Source organism: Zootoca vivipara, chromosome 17 (genome assembly GCF_963506605.1).
Source record: "Zootoca vivipara chromosome 17, rZooViv1.1, whole genome shotgun sequence".
Lineage (NCBI taxonomy): Eukaryota > Metazoa > Chordata > Lepidosauria > Squamata > Lacertidae > Zootoca > Zootoca vivipara.
This window is the reverse complement of record NC_083292.1, coordinates 31,475,897-31,487,203: the sequence shown is the minus strand read 5'-3', so window position 1 is coordinate 31,487,203 and position 11,307 is coordinate 31,475,897. Positions and strand designations below refer to the sequence as shown.

At 45.9% G+C, this 11,307-nt stretch overlaps 1 protein-coding gene across 2 annotated transcripts in view; it reads left to right on the top strand.

Moving 5' to 3' along the window:
- The window catches only part of EML3 (EMAP like 3), a 42,848-nt gene that overhangs the window by 27,250 nt on the left and 4,291 nt on the right, over positions 1 to 11,307 (top strand). The window contains exons 10-19 of one of the 2 annotated variants that reach the window (XM_035097842.2): positions 14 to 83; positions 1,502 to 1,612; positions 3,320 to 3,415; positions 4,883 to 5,017; positions 6,510 to 6,648; positions 8,291 to 8,442; positions 9,429 to 9,554; positions 9,644 to 9,775; positions 10,842 to 10,909; positions 11,195 to 11,283. In XM_035097842.2, the coding sequence (XP_034953733.1) occupies positions 14 to 83; positions 1,502 to 1,612; positions 3,320 to 3,415; positions 4,883 to 5,017; positions 6,510 to 6,648; positions 8,291 to 8,442; positions 9,429 to 9,554; positions 9,644 to 9,775; positions 10,842 to 10,909; positions 11,195 to 11,283 (1,118 nt within the window). The remainder of the gene's footprint in view (positions 1 to 13; positions 84 to 1,501; positions 1,613 to 3,319; positions 3,416 to 4,882; positions 5,018 to 6,509; positions 6,649 to 8,290; positions 8,443 to 9,428; positions 9,555 to 9,643; positions 9,776 to 10,841; positions 10,910 to 11,194; positions 11,284 to 11,307) is intronic. The other variant, XM_060269730.1, reaches the window with a different exon arrangement.

Below are 11,307 nucleotides of genomic sequence, written 5' to 3'. Positions count from 1 at the left end.
GTTCTTTCTTCAGCCTAGCAGTGCATCCTGACAAAGTCCGTGTTGCTTCGGGGCAGATGGCTGGTGTGGACAAGGATGGCAAGGTAAACCCCTAGAGCTGGGAGGGACCCAAGGCCGTGATTTCCCCCCTACATGGCTTATAAGCTTTTTGCCCAGAGATAAGATTAATTGACTGCAGTGGTGCCATCAGATTTCAGACTTCGGGGCAGAGAGGTTTGGGGCTCCACTCAGCGAAATGAGCCAGAGTTCTCCCAAACACAATAGGGCTGGTGGCCTTTCACATTTTGAAGTACTACAAAATGCTGTCCAAACCAGTGTTCTTCAACCTTGGCAGCCAGATGTTGCTGGACTACAACCCCCCACAATCCCTAGCAGGATTTATGGGATGATAGGAACTGTAGTTCAACAACTTGCTTTTAATAATAATAATAATTTATTCTTTATACCCCGCCCATCTGGCTGGGTTTCCCCAGCCACTCTGGGCGGTTTCCAACAGAAAAATAAAATAGAATAATCTATTAAACATTAAAAGCCTCCCTAAGCAGGGCTGCCTTCAGATGTCTTCTAAAAATCTGGTAGTTGTTTTTCTCTTTGACATCTGATGGGAGGGCATTCCACAGGGCAGGCGCCAGTACTGAGAAGGCCCTCTGCCTGGTTCCCTGCAACTTGGCTTCTCGCAATTAGGAAACCGCCAGAAGGCCCTCAGTGCTGGACCTCAGGGCAGAACGATGGGGGTGGAGACACTCCTTCAGGTATGCTGGACCGAGGCCATTTAGGGCTTTAAAGGTCAGCACCAACACTTTGAACTGTGCTCAGAAACGTACTGGGAGCCAATGTAGGTCTTTCAAGACCGGTGTTATGTGGTCTCGGCAGCACAAAAAATTCTTTGTGCTTTTAACTTGTTCTTAGCTTGTTATGATCTCATTGTTTGGTTTTACGTTTTTACATTTTTACATTGCTGTAAACTGCTGAGATACAGCTTTATGATACAGTGGTATGTGGTATATAAATATTTTTTGTAAACAAATAAACTTCTGGGGATGCAGGGTTGAAAAACATCTCTTCCTGCTTCCCAATCAGACCACGCTAAGTCCAGAATCTAAAATTACCTAACTGCCCTACTGCCTGGTTACACAGACATCAAAGATGGAGTTCAATAACCTATCAAAACAGAATGCACTTAAATGGCAAACTCTTCTATTGGTCTGGCTACTGACAGCAGGTGGAACCCATTAATAAAGTGTGTGTGCGTGCGCACAAATAAAAAACCAAGCAGGTGTGAGTTACTTGCAGAAAGGAGGATATTAATGTTATTAAAATATAACATATTAAAATTAATTACTCTGTGATAGATAGATAGTCCATTTGAATTAATATTCTGCTACTAGCAATGTGCTTTCTATATATAGTACTGGCTTGTTTTGATCTCCACCTCTTTTTGCTCTACCTCTTTACACAGGGAAGCTGACCTTTCTTATTTCTCTTCCCACTCTCCTTACAGCCTCTGCAACCCTCTGTTCACATCTGGGACTCGTCCAACCTTAGCACCCTGCTAGAAATTGGTCAGGGCAGCTTTGAGAGAGGAGTTGGTTCCCTTGCTTTCTCCACAGCTGTGAGTGTTAGAACTTCGCCATCCTATATGTTGGTTGGTTCAAGGAAAAAATAGGCATATAAAAAGGAGAATTTCTGGATGCCAAGATCCAAGTTTGGGGCAAGTACTCTTTGGTGAGAGGATCCCAAGAGAGGTTTAAAACCACAAAACATGCAGCAAATTGTGGAAATACAGACTGTTAGACCTTTAAAATATGTGCCCTTTAAAGTGAGTTCCAGAATGTCCCTTTAAAAGTTTATTTCCAAAATTTTACACTTCCATAAGCACAGGGGGAAAATCCCACACGTTTGGTAAATTAAAAATGGGTTTACTTATGAACGCTTCAGAGGTCAGGTTCATGTGTTTCAGAGCACAGACAGTAAAACGTAGCTTATTTACAAAATGGTGAAAGTTCCTAAATTATTAGTATAGGAACTCAAGACTGGCTTGTGAAAGCCATGTGGTCTGAGCTGGAGCCATCATTTCAAACCTCTTTATACTCTGGGCTTCTCAGGTAGACTAGGGGAGGACAATAGGCCTGATCACCTATTTCCTCCCAATGTAAGTTGACATAGCTAAGCCTGGCAGGACAACTTACTTCATGCATTAATTAGACTTAAGCATGTTGGTTATATGAGACTGGTTATCCCACACAAAATACTATTATACACTTATTCTCTTGAGCGCCGATCCTTATATATAATTTTCAAAATTACGTATATACCGTATTTTTCTGTGTATAACACGCCCCCATGTATAAGACGACACCTATTTTGGGGGACTACAAATTAAGAAAATTGGGGGGGGATTGCCCAGAGTTGTTGAGATTTTTGTGGGGGGGGGGTTGCCGAAAATCATTCACCCACCTGACCAACGCTGCCAGTCGCATGCATTGCCGAAAACAACAATTGTCTGCCCACTCACCGCCAGCAGCCACCAATCGCCTGCCCAATTGCCACAGCAGCAGACAATCAACAATTGTCACCAATCAACAATTGCCACCAATTGCCTGCCCAATTGCCACAGCCCTTGCCATAGCCACCAATCACCCGCACAATCGCCAATGACAATCTCCTGCTCGTGGCTGAAACCAATCGCCCATCTGCGCTATCCATGCATAAGATGACCCCCAATTTCAAACATTATTTTAGAGTAAAAAACCATCGTCTTATACACAGTAAACTATGGCATTCCACTTTTAAGTTTCATAAGTTAACGCCATAGGTCCCAGAGCAAGCAGTGAGCTAACTGCTTCACACCATAATGCAGGCGTCCCCAAACTGCGGCCCTCCAGAGGTTTTGGCCTACAACTCCCATGATCCCTAGCTAACAGGACCAGTGGTCAGGGATGATGGGGATTGTAGTCCAAAACATCTGGAGGGCCAAAGTTTGGGGATGCCTGCCATAATGGAACCTTGTGTTATGATCATAGGGTCCATCGTGTAAGATGCTGCTACCTACAATGGCTATGTTCTCCCTCCAATGAATGAAGCTCATGGACCACTGGTGGTCCCCAGATCACAGTAGGGCAACCCCTGTGGTAGAGCATCCCCTTGGCATGCAGAAGGTCCCAGGTTCAATCTCTGGCATCTCTAGTTAGGGCGGAGAAAGACTCTCTGCCTGAGACCTTTAGAGAGCTGCTGCCAATCAGTGTAGACAAGATTGAGCTAGGTGGACAGTGAACTAACTCTCTGTAAAGCAGCTCCCTGTGTTCCTATCTCCCTCCAGGATGAGGGGGCATACTTATGTGTGATAGACGAGTCCAACGAGCACATGCTCTCTGTCTGGGACTGTGCCCGTGGTACCAAGCAGGCTGAAATCAAAGTGAGTACTGTGGTGGTGGTTGTTGTTATTTGAACTTGTTTGTTGCCTGTTACACAAAAAGATCTCCAAGCAACTCACAACATTTTTAAAAAGCATAAAGGTAAGTAAAAACAACAACACATGGTAATAAGAACACATGCACACAAAAATACATTCAGTTCATAAAAAAATATATGCAGCCCCCAACAGCAGCAGTAGAAGGTTTGAGAGTCTGAGTAACAGCAAACAGCCTCATTGTGGTCCATTGGTGCTGAAAAGGTGTCAGCAAAGGCATCACTTTGGGCCTGACTGTGGAGAGCTTCCACAACTGGGGAGCCAAAAGACCCTCTCTCTTGTCTGTGTGGAGAGGCCTGGCTTTGCTGTCTCATCTGATTTGAATGCGGTGGGTGGAATTTGACTTTGCACTATTACGATTGTTACACCAGTGCAAGCATTTTTGTCAAAATGCAGCTTACCCCCCCTCCCACCAAAAAAGGATAATTAATAAGAAACAAAAGCATTAAAATAATTCTAATTGTATAAATAGCATAATTAAAAACACCATGAAAGCCCAGAAAAAGTGTTAGAGTTTTAGCTGGCATATGAGTCAGGGAAACATGCACCCCAGCAAGGAGGTCATTCCACAGAGGCAGAGACACCACCCAAATAAAAAACAAAGTAAAAAAAAAATACTGTAGCAATAATTTGGGGGGTGGCTCCTCATAACATCATCATCTCCATCATAATAATAATAATCACCATTGTTATTATTATTATTATTAATTTACTGCTTAATGCCAAAATAAACTTCAAAGTGATTTAAAGGTAAAGGTAAAGGGGCCCCTGACCATTAGATGCAGTCGTGACCAACTTTGGGGTTGCGCTGCTCATCTCCTATTATTGGCCGAGGGAGCTGGCGTACAGCTTCCAGATCATGTGGCCAGCATGACAAAGCCGCTTCTGGCAAACCAGAGCAGCACACGGAAACGCCATTTACCTTCTTGCTGTACCTATTTATCTACTTGCACTTTGACGTGCTTTCGAACTGCTAGGTTGGCAGGAGCTGGGACCGAGCTATGGGAGCTCACCCCGTTGCAGGGATTTGAACCGCCGACCTTCTGATCGGCAAGCCCTAGGCTCTGTGGTTTAACCCACAAAGCTTAAAAGCCAGTTATAAAAATATAAACATCCCTAATTCAAAGTACACAATGAAACAATCCCACTAAAATAACAGCAATGCGAAAAGTGCCTTTTCTTCAGATCATTTCAGGAGTGCAGCAATAAGGCGATGATCTGCTTGTCTGGAGGTTTGATCTTCCCTACACACATAACTAAAGTTAAAAGGCGCTTTGGGAGACTTACAGCACTTTGAATAATTCTTGTGGGCATTTTTGGTGGTGCTGAGAGGCCACATCGCCTGATATCTTCTTCCTTCTACTCCCCACCCATGTCCTCCACCCATCCACCCGATCGCAATGCTCCTTGCAGAGTACCAATGAATCTGTCCTGACTGTGGAGTTCAACCCCCAAGACAGCAGCAACATAATCACCACTGGGAAATCTCATGTCTATTTCTGGACCTGGAGTGGAAACAGCCTAACAAAGAAGCAGGGGATCTTTGGGGTGAGGCAATGCTGGTGTGTGTGTGTGTGTGTGTGCATGCGTGGCGGAGGGGTCGTTGGTAAAGTTGGGGGCCTTAAATAATAGACAATAGGGAGGGAGAAGTGGGGAGGGAAGGCTTCTGAATGCCAGGCCTTAGATGGTCAACCCCAGTTCCTTCCTCGGTGAAAATATGAGTGCTAAATGTGGTGACAGAAAACACCCTGCACATGCTCAGATGCACCCTTTTTAGCTAGCTACGGTGCGTTTTTCAACCAGAGTTTTCCTCAACTGCCTTAAGCCCTGTCTTGATAACTTAATGGTCACATCCACACTATTTGTTTAATTCACATTTAAATCACATGGCTTCCCTCAAAGAATCCTGGGATCTGTCATCTGTTAAGGGTGCTGGGAATTGTAGCTCTGTGAGGGGCAAACTACAGTTTCCTGGATTCTCGGCCGGGGGAGGGGGAAGGCTGTGTGGTGTGGTTGTGACCAGTGTCTCTGCTGACATTTTATTCTGTCCCAATCGATGCTCACGACTCAAAAGTCTCTCATTGTTTCCATGCTTTGCCTGGCGTTAGTTGTTTGTCCAAGTTAATCTTTCTCTTTTCTTCTTCCCATGCAACTCCTCACACACATGCCCAGATTGCTATGCTATCATTTGCTAACTTCAGTGTTTTACCCTGGGCAGAATTGCAAGTGCAAGTTCCTGCTTGAGCAGCTGCTTCTTCCTCCTCCTCCTCTTCTTTTTCTTTTCAACAACCCAAAATCACAGTAGCAGTGCATTACGTTGTTGCCATATACAAATAAAAGGGGGGGGGAATAAATGGTAACAAACCAGTATAAAGCAAAGCCTACATATTTCTCAAACTGGCATGGACGGCAGGAGCAGACTTTGGTAATAGGGTGCCTTGAGCGAGGACAAAATTTGGCTCTGCCCTCCCTAAATATTTCTTATTTTCACAATAATGCCCTTTTTATTTTTTATTATTTTGTGCCCCCTCAGCTCGGCGCCCTGTGTTTGAGCCCACACTGCCTGCCCTAAACCCAGCACTGCAGACAGTGAATGTTTGGCATCTAAGTCCAAAGCATAAGAAATAAAATCACACCAGATGGCGTAGAAGCATTCTGGATCCTCCATCCCTTTGAAGACACAAAATTTATGTGTTTATTTCCCCCACCACAATAGCCAAACTCCTTCAGTTCTTGTACTGTACTACAAAGACAAATGGAGATTCCCGCCCCCCCCCCCTGAAATTTTCCATTACAGGGCTATTGAAATCCTGGCTGCAGCTTTCATCTGTGTTGAAAGTTATTTAGAACAACAAGCTTTCATGCTGTCATTCCACACATTCAGTAACGACCATTAATAGAGAAGCCTGAAGAGGCAATTTGATTATTTTAGATATTTCTTGATAAACTTCCTGCTGGAACTTAGAGTTACGGGAATGAACCTCGCCCAGTTCTGCCCAGCCATCTTTGTATCAGCATCTCCCCTTCCTGATCTTTCCAGAAATACAAGAAACCCAAGTTCATCCAGTGCTTTGTGTTCGACACCAACAGTGATGTGCTGACTGGAGACTCGGAGGGCAACATCCTGACTTGGGCCAGGGTGCCTGCTGACATCCGTACACTGGGCAAGGGGGCGAAAGGTATGTGAAGGTGAATGGTGATAGCAGACCATGGTCTGCTAGGGTGGTTCCTTGGGCATATGCTGATTTGCATGCAATTTGCATATGCTATGGGATGTGGACAGACACAGATTTAGAAACGATTACAGGGGACTCCCCACTTGCGCGCTATCAACTTGTGTGTATACTCATGGTGCCGGGAAATAATGGAGGGAGAGAGCTGGAGAGTCCTTGTAGCTTGCAAAGAGATGCTTCCTGGAGCCCGAAGAGAACTTCAGTTAGGGTGGAGAAGAGACTGCAGGCACAGTGGGGCTTTGTTTAGGCTTCTCGGCTTCCCCACCTAACAGCTGATACGTGAGGTAGTGCAGCAGTAGCCGCCACTTTTCCATGTGTCTTCCAGTCTCCAGCCAGCCCCAGAGCTCCAATTCCAGTTGTGGATAATTTGGTACAGTGGTACCTCGGTTGTCAAACCCAATCCGTTCCGGAAAACTGTTCGACTTCCAAAACGTTCGACAATCGAGGCTCAAAGGGCAGTCTGCAAAGTCAATGGAGAAAATGGGGGGGGGGAAACGCAGTGGAAGCTGTTCAACTTCCAAAAAGCATTTGAAAACCGAAGCATTTACTTCTGAGTTTTTGGCGTTCAACAACTGAAAGGTTCGGCTTCCGAGACGCTTGAAAACTGAGGTACCACTGAACAGCTTTTTAAAATCTGGAATGGAGAGTGAGCGGCCGAGCAGGCATTTAAAGGGTGTTTGGAGCATGCTTCCCAATTACGCGATTTTCACTTACGCGTGCAGGGCGCCAGAATGTAACCCCAGCATAAGTGGGGAGTCACTTGTACTATAAGTGAAACTCGGAAAATTAGAATATCGTCAAAAAGTGCATTTATTTCAGTAATGCAACTTTTTATTTTTTATTTTTCTTTTAATTTTTACAAATGCTTTCTTTTGGAAATTCCATAGTAATAAAATAAATAGTACAAAAATAAACATCGCTATTACATTTCATTAATTACATTCCCTTTATAATTGACCCACCCAATGACAAATAATTACAATTACAACAAACAAAGGCTTGACATATCTTGCTTTGCATGTCATGCATCTATCTCATATATTGGTTTCACCTTTTAAGTTGCATTACTGAAATAAATGCACTTTTCGATGATACAGTAATACCTCGGGTTACGAACGCGATCCGTTCCGGATCGCAGTTCGTAACCCGAATAGTTCGCAACCCGAGCGCGATGGGCGCCGCCATTTTGCGCATGCGCAAAGCGCGATTTTCGCGATTTTCACACTTTGCGCATGCGCAAATCGCGCGATCGCGCGCGCGCGGCTTATGCACGCGCGCGCGGCGAAAACACTTCCGGGTTTGCGCAGTTCGTAACCCGAACTGTTCGCAAACCGAGGTGGTCGTAACCCGAGGTACGACTGTACTCTAATTTTCCAAGTTTCACCTGTATACTATAAATAGATATACAATGGAGAGGCGAACAAGATAGACCAATGGTCTGACTGTACAATAGGGCACCTTCCTATGTTCCTATGGAGAGGCATGCCAACAGAGAATCTGGCACCAATCCCCGTGTCACGTCACCGAAAAGCAATACAAAACTCAACCAGGGTTTGACACAGGTGTGTTTTTACTTCTCTCTTTACAGAGACATACCAGATCAGCAAGCAAACGCGAGCCCACGAAGGCAGCATCTTCTCTCTTTGCCTGTGCCGCGATGGCTCGGTGCTCAGTGGCGGCGGCAAGGACCGGCGCCTAGTCCGGTGGAGCCCCAGCCTCTCCCTGCTGCAGGAGGTGGAGGTAAGAGAGGTGACTGGATCTGCACAGCAGGTCTTGGAGATTACTTGGCATATGCTAATAACCACCATATCCTTTAGCTTAGGGGGTGGCTAACCTCATGTGGCCAGGAGGCCACATTCACCCTTGGCCTACTCTTTGGGGGCTGCGTGCCAGAGGTGGCTAAAAGTGGGCGTGGCCACCTCACACATTTGCACTCGCAGTCTGAGGTACACTCACCCACAGACACAGACACAGACACACACACAAAGTATCCTTTCTGATAGATCTGATGATTAAAAAAGAAGCCGTTTGCATCCGCATCAAAGCAATGAGGTCTTTTCACCCTGGCCCTGAGTCTACTTCAAACATTCTCCCACCTTTTTGCCCCAGCCACCAGAATCAGTAGGGTCTTGGGGGGTGGGTTTTTCTTTTACTAAAATACGCTTGGGGATCTGGGGTTAGCCTCTTAACTGCTTTTGCCCCTCAGTGTAGGTTTGCGCCCGGAGGGAGGATACACCTTATGGTTAAGGCTTGTTGCTCAATTAAAGAAAAATTTACTGATTTAATCATATGAATTTTAAAAATCTCATCAGATGGTTCCCTCTGGTTTTGTTTGACACACTTCGATCCCATCCCTGATGGAGAACAGTGAGTTGCTATAAATCAGGCTTCCTCAACCTCAACCCTCCAGATATTTTGGGACTACAATTCCCATCATTCCTGACCAATGGTCCTGCTAGCTAGGGATCATGGGAGTTGTAGGCCAAAAACATCTGGAGGGCTGAGGTTGAGGAAGCCTGCTACAAATCCTTAAAAATAACAAAAGGCAATAAGGCAAAGTAACTTGAAGCGTTGAATTTCCACATGGGCATGTGGCCCTCGGAAGGTTGCTCAGAAGGAAATGCAGCCCTCAGGCTGAAAAAGGGTTTTAATCCATCCTTGGATAAATTCATCAAACTTTACACACAGACCAGCTTTATAATGCCTGCTTCTTCTTTTACAATCAGATTCCAGAGCAGTTTGGTGCCGTCCGCACCATCGCCGAGGGTGACAGAGGGGAGCTGCTGGTAGGGACCACACGCAATGCCCTGCTACGGGGGAGCTTGGCGGAGGGCTTCCGGCCCATCATCCAGGTAAAGGGGTGGGTCTGGTCTGGTCGCAGGGCCTCCTCTTCAGCCGCTCCTTCCTTCTCCAGCTGCTTCTCAATGCTCTTCCTTTGCAGGGGCACACGGACGAACTGTGGGGGCTGGGCACTCACCCTTCGCGGGACCTTTTTGTCACTTGCGCCCATGACAGGCAGCTCTGCATGTGGGATAGTGGGGAGCACGCGCTGGCTTGGAGCACCACGCTGGAGGTAACTGGACCTGGGAGGGGAGGAACGTGTGGCATGGCCCAGGGGTGTCGGCGATGCCATTGATGTGGTACCGTTCCATGGAATGGGCCAGTGGACAAAGTTTCCTGAGATCAGTTTGGATGGCTTTAAAAAGAGGATTAGACAAATCCATGGAGGGCAAGGCTATTGACAGTAGCTTAGCCATGTTGTCTTATGTTTTCCCTATCGGAGGCATTATGTCAGTTACTGGGAATCACAGGTAGGCAGAGTGCTGTTGTGCTCATGTCCAGCTTGCAGGCATCTGGGTCGACCAGAAGTGTTGTTTCTGCATGATCATCCTACACAAAGCAGACGCAAAACACATGAAAGAAGCGAATTCTTGTCCTGTTGGAAATTTCATTCAGCAAATAAATCCCCCCCCCCTGGCTTCTAAGATTTCAATAGCCATTGGCTAACATGCTTTGGGACTGTAAGGGTTAGAAACTGAAATTTTTTAAAAAAATACAATGAAAACTGTACATAAGAACTTACTTTATTTACTCGAATCTAACACTCACCTTTTTGGGCCAAATTACGTTGCAAAAATTAAGATGCACCTTAGATTCAATGGCACATTTACATTCGCCAGCAAATACAGTTTTTTGGTTTCAAGGTTCTGAAAATTGAGATGATTTGACGGCACATTAGACTTGAGTAAATACAGTCAGATGAACATGCTGGATCAGGCCAATGGCCTATCCAGTCCAGTAGCCTGTTCTTCCAGTGGCTGACGAAATGCCTCTGGAAAGCCTATGAACAGGATGTTAGTGCAACAGCATTCTGCCCCCACTTGTGATTCCCAGACGTTGGTCTTCAGAGGCATAATTTTCCCAGCAGAGGGGAAATATAGCTGACATGGCTAATATCCACTGATAGCCTTATCCTCCAGGAGTTTGTCTAATCCTCTTTCATAGCCTCTTTCCACCTGACTGGGGCAGTTCTGTGCTTTGAACACACTGAATGAATAGCACCGTATCCACTTAGCCACCCTATGTCATGATAGTATTTACAGTAAATCTCATGTCATTCCTCTTTCTCTCTTCTCTAGGAGACAGGGCTCTGTGCTGACTTCCATCCCAGTGGGAAAGTGGTCACAGTGGGGTTCAGCTCTGGACGGTAACTACTTGTTCCACCCCACCCTCCCCTCAACTTTTGCATGCTTGGGAAGGGCAACCCTGCATCGTTAGTAAGGGTTGCCAATTTATTTTCTGGCCTTGAGAACACCTGTGTGAAAAGCAGAAAATCAACAGGTTAAACTCCCTCTGGCCAGAATGCAGTTAGTGGGGGAGCTTTGTCCTGTTAAATTTCAGCTTTCTGTGCACCTACACGCCGGAAAAGAAGTGCGCCTTTTGGTGTGGCCACTGGCTGCTGAGAGAATCTCTTGTTTTCTCCCTCCAACAGATGGGTGGTGCTGGACACGGAGACGCAACAAGTGTTGTCAGGCTACATAGATGGGAACGAGCAGCTCTCAGTAGTGCGCTATTCGCCAGGTTAGGCCGTTGCTTCCTTTTTCA